This window comes from Tiliqua scincoides, chromosome 2, assembly GCF_035046505.1.
Source record: "Tiliqua scincoides isolate rTilSci1 chromosome 2, rTilSci1.hap2, whole genome shotgun sequence".
NCBI lineage: Eukaryota > Metazoa > Chordata > Lepidosauria > Squamata > Scincidae > Tiliqua > Tiliqua scincoides.
In genome coordinates, this window is record NC_089822.1 from 37,143,388 (window position 1) to 37,157,230 (window position 13,843).

The 13,843-nt window shown below is 40.1% G+C and overlaps 1 protein-coding gene across 1 annotated transcript in view; it reads left to right on the forward strand.

The window, feature by feature from the left end:
* The window catches only part of RASA1 (RAS p21 protein activator 1), a 65,055-nt gene that overhangs the window by 9,093 nt on the left and 42,119 nt on the right, over nucleotides 1-13,843 (forward strand). The window contains exons 2-5 of the mRNA XM_066618092.1: nucleotides 5,061-5,213; nucleotides 6,774-6,909; nucleotides 8,640-8,710; nucleotides 13,657-13,774. Of these exons, the coding sequence (XP_066474189.1) occupies nucleotides 5,061-5,213; nucleotides 6,774-6,909; nucleotides 8,640-8,710; nucleotides 13,657-13,774 (478 nt within the window). The remainder of the gene's footprint in view (nucleotides 1-5,060; nucleotides 5,214-6,773; nucleotides 6,910-8,639; nucleotides 8,711-13,656; nucleotides 13,775-13,843) is intronic.

Consider the following 13,843-nt stretch of genomic DNA (forward strand, 5'->3'; position numbering starts at 1 on the left):
GAGGGGAGTATAATATAGCACAGACAATTAAGATAGGTAGGACAGCTTTTCTCTGTGGGTCGCAAGCTAATTTCAGGTGGGCCATGTAGCTCCTAGTTCAGACACCATTAAAAACACAGCTGAAAATACAGGATATGGAGCTGTAGGCAGGGTGGGCTCCCAGTGGGAAAGAGGTATGGTGCTTTGCCCTGAACAGATGGGAAGATGGTGGGAGGGCTGCATGATGTAGTAAGGCCACACCTGGAGTATTGTGTCCCGTCCTGGTCTCCACATCTCAAAAAGGATATAGTGGAAATGGAAAAGGTGCAGAAGAGAGCAGCCAAAATGTTTACTGGGTTGGGGCACCACCCTTATGAGGAAAGGCTATAGCGTTTGGGGCTCTTCAGTCTAGAAAAGAGTTGCCTGAGGGGGAACATGATTGAGACATACAAAATTATGCAGGGGATGGATTTAGAGAGACGCTCTTTTCCCGCTCACATAACACCAGAACTAGGGGACATCCACTAAAATTGAGTGTTGGGAGAGTTAGGACAGTCAAAATAAAATATTTCTTTATCCAGTGTTTAATTTGTGGAATTCCTTGCCACAGGAAATAGTGATGGCATATTGCCTAGATGCCTTTAAGAGCATATTGGACAAATTTCTGGAGAAAAGGTTCATCGTATGTTACAAGTCGTCATAGGTCTGTGCAAGCTCCTGGTTTTAGAGGTAGACTACCTCAGATTGCCAGATGCAGGGCAGGCACCAGGATGCAGGTTGTGTTTTGTTGTCTTATGTGCTCCCTAAAGCATTTGGTGGGGCACTGTGAGATACAGGAAACTGGACTAGATGGGCCTTTGGCCTGATCCAGCAGGGCTTTTCTTTATGTTCTTATGATCCAAGTCTGTGTTCTGCTTTGACTTCTGAGCTGGATTGTTTGAATTCTGAGCTATGCAAAATAATACCATGAATGCACTGTGCAATGGGACCTTTGGCTGATCACGACTTAGGTTTGAAGCTAAATTGTTGACATCATTTCCAGCCGTGATATCATTTCCAGGTTAATGACATCACTTCCAGTGGGTCCCAGCAGATTGTCATTCTAAAAAGTGGATACCAGTGCTAAAATGTTTGAGAACCACTGAGGTGGACTTTTTAAATCTCTGTGAAATTGCCATGCCCTTGCCTAGTATCATAGGCTAACATTTGCAGAGGGCCACTGGAAAAGGCTATTTTCATTTAGAAGATCGGTATACTACTTTTCAACATAGTTCTCAAAGTGGCTTATGCAGAAAAGAATTGAGAAAATTCTGCAAAGGATGTGCTGAAATGGAGATTGTTGCTACCCCCCTGTTGAATAGTAGAGCTGTCATCTTCATGGTTAGCAGGCATTCACATCTACATTTGCAAACATGGAATTATGTGATGTCGTGGGGAAAGGATTTCTATTGAACATGTACAGGGAAATGCTTGCTGGAACACTGCTTGCGTTGTTTTAGGTGGCCAGTGTTTCGGAAAGCATCAGAAGAAATGGTTTGGTAGTGAGGGAAAACATATCACATAGTTTCTGCATTAATAGCAAGCTTGCTATTTAAGTGATGGTAAAGCTTTTGACTGGGCAGTGAGTTTTCAGTGAGAATGTTTGCTTGTGGTGATACAGCAGGAGTTGCAGAGATGATGATGATGATGATGATGATGATTATTATTATTATTATTATTATTATTATTATTATTATTAACAGTATTTATATACCGCTTTTCAACAAAATGTTCACAAAGCAGTTTACAGAGAAAAATCAAATAACTAATGGCTCCCTGTCCCAAAAGGGCTCACAATCTAAAATGATGCAAAAGAACACCAGCAGGCAGCCACTAGAAAAGACGCTACTGGGGTGAGGAGGGCCAGTTACTCTCCCCCTGCTAAATAAAAGAGGAGCACCCACTTGAAAAAGTGCCTCTTACTCAGTTAGCCGGGATTTGCAAAGATCGACCTGATAAGAGAAAGAGAACAAGAATTCCAGTGGCTTCTTTAAAACATTTTTGCTGTTTTAGTGTAGTAAGTAATAGTGTAGTAAGCAAGCTACTTAAATTTACCTTACGCTTTAAATTTGCCTTTGATAACAAATACCAGCAGTCTTGAGTTGTCTATGGCACTTCCAGTCTGTCCTTCCTCCAAAGGTCTCCTAGAGAATTTCATGGCTGTCTGGTGATTTGAACCTGTTCCTTCCTCCTTCAAATCTATTCCAACCACTACACCAACTCTGACTTTTCTCAAGTCTTTAGACTACACTTAGAATACACAACACTTTACATTTTTAATCTGTTTATTTGCTAGTTAATCAGAAAGAGAATTGGTCACTCACACTGAGCTGAAAGTGTTTAGCCCTACTCCTAAATCAGGGCTCAGCAGATCTTTGGATTTAGGAGCTAGATGAATTTTTCAGCTTTCAGGGTTTTGTTGTAAGGTTGACCAAAAAGAATTTCACGTGCCACCTATGTATGGTATAAGTTAGGTTTGTATGTGTAAACAGATACCAAGAAGCATATTTCCATTTCTTATGGTGTTTGGAAACACATGACAAAAAGATGTAAAGGCTTGTTTCAGAAGTAAAATTACATCAAGAAACATTAAAAAAAGTTAAAATTGATGATACTAAGGCTGCAAGCCCCGATATACTTATCTGGCAGTAAGTTCCATTGGGTACTCACTGCTGAGAAGATTTGTGCTATAAAGCAAGTGCTTTCCTCATTCTTCCACCTCTCTCCTTTCTGGGTTAGTGTGGGAACTGCTGCTGCAAAGGTGCAGAGAGAGTGGTGCACACACCTAGAGACGCCTTTGGAAGGAGGGGAGCATGTGCATTTGTTCTGTTTGACTTGCTGTGAGACATTTGCTCTCCAGTTCCCTCTTTTCTTCAGGTCTCCTCCTTCCTACCAGGATGGTGAAGGAGGAGTTTTCACCAGAAGGAGAATGGAACACACAAGCATGCTCTCCTCACTGGACTTTCTAGGTGTGTTTTTTCACTTCTTCCTCTTCTCTCTGCTGCTGTCTCCCTCTCCAGGCCACATTGAGGCTGACAATGAGGGGACCCAATTGCTTTTGCAGCTGCTGCGGCAGCATCTACCTGCTTTACTACAGTGGTGATTTCTTGGCCTCAAAGCCATTCCCTGGCGCCACAAGGCTATTTTGAATTGCTTTAGCAAGCTGGTGCCCAGAATTTGTTGAACCCTGATCTAAGTTAGATCAGGAGCATTCCACCTGTGTAGACTTTTTATGTGAGCAGAACGCTCCTTCCAGCTGTAGAGAGAACTTCTGACAGTGGAGCATCACCTTTAAAAGGGCTGGATGCCACCCTATGTTAGGCACTGATTACATTGCATGGTGGTTGAAGAAAAGTGTGAGAAGGAGGGAGCTTATGAACCTATATCATATTCTGACCTCTTAATTGTTAAACATTATGTCTGCAGAGACCTTTAGGAATAGTTTAATCCTTAGCTTGGAGAGTACAGCAGTTAAAGTGCATTAAGGAGTGTATTGAGATTCTGTTTAGGGAACATGATTTTAATCACAAGATGGAAGTTCCCTGCATTTATTCTGGCAATAAGAATGTAAAAAATGATAAAATTGCTTCTTGCCAACAGCTCATGTATTGGAGGTCTTTTGGGGTTTGTCTTTGTTTGAAGGTACAGCCCCTTAGTATACAATTATGAGTCTATATTATGAGTAATGTAATCTTATTCAATTTAGTAGGACTTATTTAAAAAGATAAATTGTTAGTCTTTCGTCAAAAACCTCAGGTGGTACATGTAGATTATTGTTCCACCTGTTTAGATGCTACTTCTCTACCCCCTGCCCCCAGTATATTATGGTGAGATTTCATGTAGGTTTTGACCTTTTACCTGTGTGTGGAAGGAAAACATGGTTTTTGCCTGATGTCATTGCTATCCACTATGCATGGTGAAGGAGTGTGCAAGCAATCTTTCATTGCACTACAGTTTGAGGATGGGGGATAAGAGTAGAATCAAAGGATGTTTTCAGAACTCCTGATTTTTAATAAATACTAACCACTGCTGGTTCTTATACTTTTGTAAAATACATTAATATTTGCTGTTAGAACAAATAGGTCTTAAATAAGCATATGGTTTGCTTTAATGAGTTATACTTTTGAAATTTCTGTTTAATTGCCCAAAAATGTCATCTAGGTTTGAGAAGTGGAAAGAACAATCTGCATGGCATAAAGTAGTAAATTTATTTCATGGTCCAGTTTATATTTCTTTGGAAACATGTCCCACTACTACTTCCAAGCAGTTGTTCAGGTTTATGGTGTAAAGATAACACTACAATTCTTAATTTATAAATTTTTTGCCTAGTACTATTTTCTAGTGCAACAATAAAGTTTTGCTGGATCAGCAGTGAAATTGCCTCTTTTTCCTCTGTCTGAAGGAAAATAAAGAACTGTACTTACAACAGGAGTTTTGAAGTATGGCATTTCAGTGTATCCTGTTTTCTAGAGAAGGGTATTATCTTCAGGAGTTTCCTGAGGATATTTGCTAGAATGGTTTACAGTCATGTTTGCAAAGTCTGACCTACTTGATGGTCTATCCCATTTTCCAATCAATTTTTAACCAAAATTATGTGAATGTACTAAGAAACATAATTAATGCTAAAAAAAAATTCAAATATCTAGACCTTCATTTCTTTCTGGTTCACAGTAATACAACAAGATATCGAATGGAAGTGTGTTTGTCATTTATTTTGTTTAAAAACTCTTGACTTTAAGAAGCAGAAGAACATCCTGAAACAGGTTTTTTTTTTGTCAGAAACTTAAAGTTCAGGAAAAGTAGTACTGATGGAACAGTAATGCATTATTGAATTTACTGTCTCAGTCAGCATGAATAGAGTAGCATCTTTCAACAAAAAATGTATCAATAAGAGCTTCTTGCATAAAAAATCAGTAGCCTGATCAAGCACAGGTGATTTGCTTGCGGTGACATATTTCTGCAACTGGGTTTGTTGTTGTTCACCTTGGGACTTACATCTGATTAGCTGAAGTTAACACGTGTCTTTGTGCTTTGTTTTCCAGATGGTATCATGGAAAGCTTGACAGAACAATTGCAGAAGAACGCCTTCGACAAGCAGGAAAACCTGGAAGTTACCTTATTCGAGAGAGTGATCGAAGACCTGGATCATTTGTGCTTTCATTCCTTAGTAAAACAAATGTTGTTAATCACTTTAGGTGAGTTTTGATGTGTTATAAAAAGTTATTTGTGACTGTATAGATACTACTTTGAAAATGTGTTGTTTGAAGCTTAACAGGTCTCTACAGTATATGAAAGTTGGAATTGGGGGATTCTCTTCTTTATCCTGCATAGTGCATTATAGGGAGCTCTGTAGCATTGTAAAGCTGCACTACTTTGGACAAAAGCAACAGTGGGATTAATAGTGATAAGGAAAAGCTGTGAGTGCCACAGTTGCGATAGGAAGAGGTTCGTGGCCAGCAGTGTACACTATACTTCACCCTGTGCTTTTCGGACTTCTGTTTCTACTTCCAGGAAACAGATTCTACATCAGCTGTAAATGAGGAATTTCCAGCATTTCTAGTGCATGTAGGGCACTGGCTATGTCCATGGTATCACGGTATCTCCCTGCATGAACTGAGACTGTGACCTGGATCATACCCGTATTCTTAATGATGTTAATCATATTCTTAGTGATAATGATACCCAGCTATTCAAATGAGATTGCAGGGGTTGGTTGTCCATCCTTAGCAAGAACTGCTTTCTTGAGGATGTGCTGCAGCCTGTCCTCATTTTTGATAGACTAGCAGCCATTTGAGCACCTCTTGGCTTCTGCAGCCATTCTTTTCACCTCTCTGTAGTGTGGGGAAAGGATGGTTATGGAGCCATGCAGCAAGATGCCTGAGAAGCAGCTAGCTTCTGTGTAGTGTGGTGGCTCTGTATGGGGTCTTTGTAGTGAAATAGAACTAGCCTTAACTTGGAAGTACAAAAGAGTCAGACAGGGTTGCTGCTGTTAGGAGATTAGCAGCTATTTGGGTTCTGGCTGCATGCTCAGCTGCTGCCATTTCCCTGTTTTGAATGCAACTTTGTTTAACCCAGTCTTTATTCTGGTGGTAAGGCTCAGAATTGTTTCTTTACACCTTTGAGAAAGAGAGAGGGCCTAGTGTTCAGTGTTCTAGTCTTAAAGAGCCAGTATCTCTTTAAAACTAGAGGAAAGAAAAGGACCTCCTCTTGTTGCCTGCGCCAAATTATTTACTTGCCACTTGGACCAGGAGAGTGGGTTTTTTTCCCACCACTTCCCTGCATTTGCACACTATAAAGGTTCGTAGGATTTCAAGGAACACAGCTAGAAAACAACTTTATTGCTTAATTGCTTTCTGAGAGTAGTTTATCTATGCACTAGGTGAATAAGCAATTAGCAAATTGTTGTTAGGCTCAGCTCATCAAATCTTATTGAATTGTTCAGCATGTATGTTCATGAATTGTTGTCAAGTTTGGGGATGGAGCTGAATGTCCAATTTTTCTGTGGTTTTTTAAAACATGCATTATAGACTTATTTGTACAGTAACTGCTGTATTCTTCTATATGAATATGTCTACAGCTACAGAGATGCTTCTGGGAAAGCATAGATCCTGTTAGATATATACTTTAAAAGTTTCCAAAGCTCATGTGCCTTAGGTACAGCAAATACTACCCTGGTACCCACAAATGAGCTCTTTAAATTTATGCACTAATATTAGGGTTTTTCTACTAATGTTGGTAATTATCTTTTCTAACAGGATTATTGCGATGTGTGGTGACTATTACATTGGTGGACGACGGTTTTCTTCACTTTCCGACCTAATAGGTTATTATAGCCATGTGTCTTGTTTGCTTAAGGGGGAAAAATTGTTGTTTCCTGTGGCACCTCCAGAGGTATGCAATTTTTTAAAACAGATTTGTCAGTCTTTGAATTAGAATGGTCCTTATAACAATACTTATTCTCACATGGATATGCATAATAATTTGATACTGTTGTTGAATACAGTCATGGAAGTGTTGGTGTTCAATGACAGAAGTGATTACATTTATGTAAAAATCCAAGGTTTAGTGAGAAATAGGTACCATGATATATATTTTAATAGTTGCAGAAGTGAAATTAGCTACCAGATTCAAAAATTTCTGAAAAAAATTAGTTTGTCTCCCTTCTTCCATGGATGATGGCAGGAAGCAAGGCAGGAAAGCTTCCATCCTACTAGGTCCCAAGCAGCTTGGGGGGAATCAGCTCTGCCCCCCTAACATTCCCTGTGACAGAAGACAGTTTGTAGAGAAGAGAACTGTATCCTTCAAAATCTAAAGTTGCAACTCATGTAGTTCGCCTTCTGTTTCTTTCCTGATGAGAAATGATGAAATAACCTAAAGGCCAACTCTCATTCTGCATGATCAGAGAGGAAGCCTTATGGTGCCCAGAGTCCCTGTGCTTTGGTTCTTACCTCCTTTGAGCCCATGAATTCCAGATGGAAATGTAGGAACCAAAATAGAAGTCAATGGCAGAGCTCACAGATATCAGCAATTCAATCTTCAGAATTCTCTTAGACAGTTCTGTAGTACAGTCAGACCCCAGTATCCATGGTGGTTCCATTCCGGAACTTCCTGCAGATACCGGGGTCCCGGTTTAAATGCCCTTTAAATACAAAACATGCAAAAATTGGGTTTCCTTTGCATGGCAAAACAGCACTGTTTCCAAGCCTCTTGAGGCTAAAAATAGCTCTAAAGACCCACTTCTGGGTCTCCCAGCATTGTATAGTACAGAGCTATAGTACATTCATCCTCTAGAGGGGGCTGAATGTAATATGAAGTAATGGAATGAAACATTCAGCCCTATCTAGAGGATTAATATGGTATCGCTCTATACTAGACAATGCTGGGAGATCTGGAAGTGGGTCTTTAGAGCTATTTTTTTTAGCCCTGAGAGGCTTGGAAACTGTGCAGGCTTTCCATGCAAAGGTAGGAAACCTGATTTTTGCATGCGTTGTTTGTATTTAAAGGGCATTTGAACTGGGACCTTTGTGTCCATGATGAGTTGAATCCTCAGATGCCAGGGTCGGACGTGTGTTCCATTTTGAGCAAAAGAGGCAATGATAGAAATAGGCAAACAAGGTTAAGTAAATGCAATACAGTGTGCATTTACCCTTCATGGGGCAAAACAATTTGGCCATAAGGGTAGCCCTTCTGTTAGTGACCAGTTAATTCGCACAAAACTAATTCCTGCTAGTGTTGAACTCAAATAATGACAATATTTCATCTGTTTGAGTTACAGCAGACTTAATCCAGAAAGCTGCTTAGTCTGTCCAAACCTCAAAACAATATCCACTTTTTCTTTTATTACCTTGAATGAGAGACTTCTTTCTAATCCTGTTGCATGTTCTGTACTTTTGATAGCTTAGTAAACAATTAATTTTTGTTAATTTTGACAAAATTGAGATTTTATGTTACTACAGTGGTCAGCAACTGGAAGTGCTTTTGTTTGACTATAAAACATTCACTGAATATTTGAGATCTTATGTATTGATTCTTCTGTGTGCTGTTATGTGAAAGTCATATTATTAGCACAGCAGTCCAAATTTGTACTATTGCATTATAGCAAGACATCTTTTTTTTAATAGCCAGTAGAGGACCGCAGGAGAGTCCGAGCCATTCTGCCATATACTAAAGTGCCAGAAACGGATGAAATAAGGTATAGTTTTTAAGAATTATCAATACTGCATATGGTGAAATGGATGCAACATTTAGCCACCTTTTTGTCCGTGTTAAAAAAAACACAATGAGTTATAGTGTAACTCCTGCGGTTAGAAGGAATGCCATGCAAATGCCATGCAGAGGTACCCAACCTCTTGTTGACCATAGTACCCTGAACCCCTCTAGAGAGGGCCATTGATTCTTGGGAGCTGGATGTGGGGAACTACTGGGGGAATTCTGCAAATAAAGTACAAATATCTTCTGAGTGGGTTACTCAGAACTACGGCTTTTGCCTTGGGGAAGAGGTGACAGGAAGTTTAGTTGTGAAAACCTCTGCCCATGAGAGCTCAGATATTACCCACTATGATGTAAAGCCATTTCAACAATTTCAAAGAATTTTTTTAGAATCTTGGCAGCATTAATCCATTTTTGCCTGGCCCACAGGTATACACGTTTGGTCGCTGTTGCGTATATGCAACACTGGGTAGAAATGGCTTAAGGCAATTGTAGCTTATTGGGGCGCAATGGCTAAGCTTTCCTATGCAATGGTTACTATACTTGTTCCACTTGGTGTTTAAATATAATTCTTGCTGGAAGTAGACTTTGTCCATTTGTTTTATTATTAAAATGCTAAGCATGGGCCTGGTGCTGGTTAGACAGAAAAATGTATTAATCATAAACTGGTACTAGCAGCCATGGCAAAAGAATATAGCCAGGTCTGCTGCATTTTTGAAGGATATGATGCTTTCTAGGCTATAGGAAAAGACATGATACAAGTTTGTGAAATTAAGCATGAATTGAAAGAGTGAGAGAACATTTCCTTCCTTTGTCCAGTAATAGGCATCCAGTAAAGTTGTTTGCTGGTGGGTTTAGCAAAACAAAAGCAAGAATTTCACAGAGTGTATGTATAGTTACAGAGTTGCAAGATGAGGGATAGCCACTAGTTTATACAGATTTTAAAACAACAAATTAATGAAACATAGGGTATATGTGGTATAAACCTTTGTGGACTAGAACCTACTACATCAGATGTATGATATTATCCTTAGCTGGGGGAGTGTGTGCATGGCAGATGTCAGGGATTCAGCCTTGTTGGGCAGCAGCAAAAACCTAACTGCTTCCTGAGACCACCTTTGTGGCAGTAGCCTTTGTGTCCTGGTGCCAATATCCCTGCTAACTGGAGAAAGAGGCATCTTTTAAGTGGTGTTCTCTTACACGTATTTAGCAGGGCCACTGTCCATCTTTTCCAGTGGCTGATTCCGGTGTCTCTTCTGCATCTCTTTTTAGACCAGGGGTGTCAAACTCATTTCATACAGCGGGCTGAACAACATTCATTATGCCTGCTGAGGGCCGTAAGTTATGTCATTAGGCGGGAAGTGATGTCATTAAACAGGTCAAAACCAGAAATAAGCACTCTTCTTGTGTAGGAACGCATTAGCTGCAAATGACAGAAGAGACAAATCTTCATCATATTTCAGATGAGGATGACAGAAGAGACAAATCTTCATCATATTTCATGATATGGGAGAGCCCAATTATCATGTGGGCCGTCCTTTCAGCAGTGCCACCTCAGCACTACTCAGCAGCTGAGAGCCCGAGGGCCAGATAGAAAACTTCTGTGGGCCGCATCTGGTTCCTGGGCCTTATGTTTGACACCCCTGTTTTAGACTGTGAGCCCTTAGGGGGCAGGAAACCATTTAGTGTTTTATTTTGCTGTGTAAACCACTTTGTGAACTTTTTTTGTTGAAAAGTGGCATATATGTGAATCTTAAGAGGATTCAGAGAGGTCAATTTACCAAGAGCTTCCTACAACCTCGAGTTGGCTGTGTATGTGATATAATTTATTTATGTACATGGAATATAGGTAAATGCTTTGTATTGAGCCAGACAGTTTGCATTGCATTGTTGACACTGACTTGTAGTGCATCTCCAGGGTTTCAAAGAAGAACTTTTATCTCCCCTGCTTGGAGATTATGGGAAATAAAGCTGGGACCATCTCATGTGCAATAGGTGCTCTGCTGCTGAGCTGTATCCCCTCCTTTTTTGAGGTACTGAGAAAAATAGTTTGTAAGAGAGCCCAAAAAACCTCAAAGAGGGTAGCAGTAAGCTTGTTATACATTCTTGTTGAATATGAATGCATACAATGTAAACTACGTTTGGCTCTGCAAAGAAATGTGACAGCAAACCAAAGAAGGCAGTACCATAAAACAGCAGCAACCAAATCCAAAGGATTCAGGAAACATTTTATTAAGATAAATCAAATAACAGTCCGAACACATTTTGTATTTGGGTTTTTTACAGCTAATAAGAAGGTATGGGCCCAATCCTACCCAACTTTCCAGCAGTGGTGGGGCTGCAACGTAGCCCCAAGTTAAAGGAACAAATGTTCCTTTACCTCATGGAGACTTCCACAACTACCCTCCCACCATAGGATGCAGGTACACTCCATTGGCATGGCTTCATCAGGGCTGGAATATTGGATATGATTTGGCCCTAAGTGGGGTGTGAACCAATATAAGATCTAATGACAGATCTGGCAAAAGTGCCCCGAAGCATCCCTGTGCTTGTACTCAGTTTGATGTCAGAAACTTAACTGATTGGAGAAGTGGAACTCATCTGGCCACTCCATCTCACCCCTCTGCCTAGACCAGAGGTGGGGAACTTTATTTGTGTTGGAAGGCTGCATTGTTAGCTGTAATCTAATAAGGCAGCATCCTGAAAACTTAGATACACTTCAAAACGTATTATTCTGTATAAATCTAACTGTATTCAAAAAAATAACTGTTGATTGTAAAGTTAACTAATCTTTTAATGATTTTGTTGTAACTGCTTCTCAAAGGCTGATAGTAGACTGGAGTCTCACAGGGACTCTCCCTGACCCCCCTGCCAACCAGAGTTGTGCAATAGTGGCACAGGTCAGGCGGGAAAGTTAACATACCATAGATACTTGCCTATAAGGCGAGAAATGTTTATCAGAAAATCAAGGCTGGATCACCTCCTCGTCCTATCTGAGAGTCAGGGCAGTTCAGGGTTGTTGTAGCAGCCAGGAGAAGAGCAACAAGGCTTGAATTCTGTATTTAAAAAAAGAAAAAAAAACACCTTTGCTCCGGCTGGCCATGCCTTTCTTCTCTCTCTTCCAGACTTCACAACTAGCCAGCATGTCATTCAGGTAGGCAGACTGCAGCTGGATCTTAAAAGCCTGCCATCTACAAACACAGTACTGTGCAACTGCAGTTGGAAAAAATTCCTCTCACTTGCATTCTCCCTCCCTCCCTCTGGGCTGTTCCATTACACAGAAGGGGGTGAATGGCACACAGTACTGTATAAGCACCTTGTTAATATCTTCAAAAACAGTGGTGCAGTTTAGATTATGTTCCCCCTTTCAATCACGCTCCAGGGTAGCCAGGCTCCAGGGTAAGCTGCAGCTCTTCCTCACAAGCACTGTTCCCTAAGTTTTATCCCCCTGATTTATCTGAGAGTCATGGAACATTCCATGATTTTTGTCTGAGAACCTGCCCTCGTCTTATGTGTAAGATTGCCTTATAGGCGAGTATCTACAGTACATTCTAGAATCGCATTAGAATGAAATCATGAGTGTAGAACGTTCTAAATAACTCATATGACTTATTAATGTTTTAATTGTGACCATCAGTCAGGGTTTCTTTTACTCTGTGGCATTTTAAATATGGTCATTTTAAGATTAAAATAATAAAAGATGAAGAAAACCATATTAATAAAAATAAAAGACTCGATCTGCCCCATCACTGCCCTCCCCCACTCCTCTCCTCCTCCACCCTTCCCACCTCTGCACTGCTTGGAGCAACTCTTACCTACTCCAGCTTACATTTCCTCTGGATCTGGAGCCATTGGGACAGTGCAGGCCTTTGCCACTGGAGTGGCTAAGTGCTACGTTATCACAGCATGCCTTACGGCATGTTTGTGAAAGCTTAGGATGGCACAGTGGTGCACCCGCACAGCTCCAGATTAGGGTTGTATTGATTGATTAGGGTCTAACTGATTTCATGTGGCTGCTACTGCTTATATTTCATGGCCATTAGGGCCCACTGTTCCATGAATTTTCTTCCTGTCCACTTATGTTTTGTATCATGCATTTGAAATTTGGCTGTCGTCCACAAAAGCTCATGCCACAACTAAAGGTTGTCTTCTGAGGTGCCTTAGGACAGATATCTAACTTGCTTTTGTTAGGAACAAATTCTGAATTTGGCAGTCTGCCATTTTATCTTGCCTGATATATTCTTATTTTCAGTTTTACTGATGCTTATTGATAGAAGAATCTAAAATGCTTGTGTTCCTTGTTTCTGTTCTTACGAATGTCTTTTTTAAGAAAGTTCTCATATCCTAGAGTGTATAATTTGAACTTGTTAGATATAACAATAAAAAAAACACTACAATTTGCTGTTTCAGATGAACGTTTTTAGAAATGCCAAATTAGCCCTCAGTATTATTAATGACCTTTTCCTTTGTGCTCCTCTGAGAGACATAGTAAAGCAGTAGACAAAAGAGCCTCCCATTATAGAACCACCTCTTCATTTTACTGTACTTCCTTGCTTTTTCCTGTAGTTTTAGAAATGTAATTGTCTTTTCTAGAATAGGGGGAGAATGAGCCCTCAAACGATCCTTCAGAGGTTTTTGAGCCAATTAACAATTTTTGTTTTTAGGAGTTCATTTCTGGTTTGGGCTGAAGGCAACTGAGAGATTCTGGTTCAGTGGAAAGAGCCTGTCTGAAGCTGTTTGAATTAGGCAGTTTGAGTCCCTTGTTAAGTGTGTGATGATGTGTTCTTGTGGTTCCACTAAAGATTTTTAAAAAGTGCATTTGACTTCTAGGGATGTATAATATGCATAATCAGATTAATGTGAGACAAATATAAGTTACCTTGCTAAATTGTTGGTTTACTAAGAATATGTTTTCATAATCACCTATAGCTTCCTTAAAGGAGACATGTTCATTGTTCACAATGAATTAGAAGATGGATGGATGTGGGTAACAAATCTACGTACAGATGAACAGGGCCTTATAGTTGAAGACCTGGTGGCAGAAGTGGTAAGTTACTTTAAGCAAATAGTATTTGATGATAATTAGCGTATAAAATAGGAATCTGACTTCTCCAAG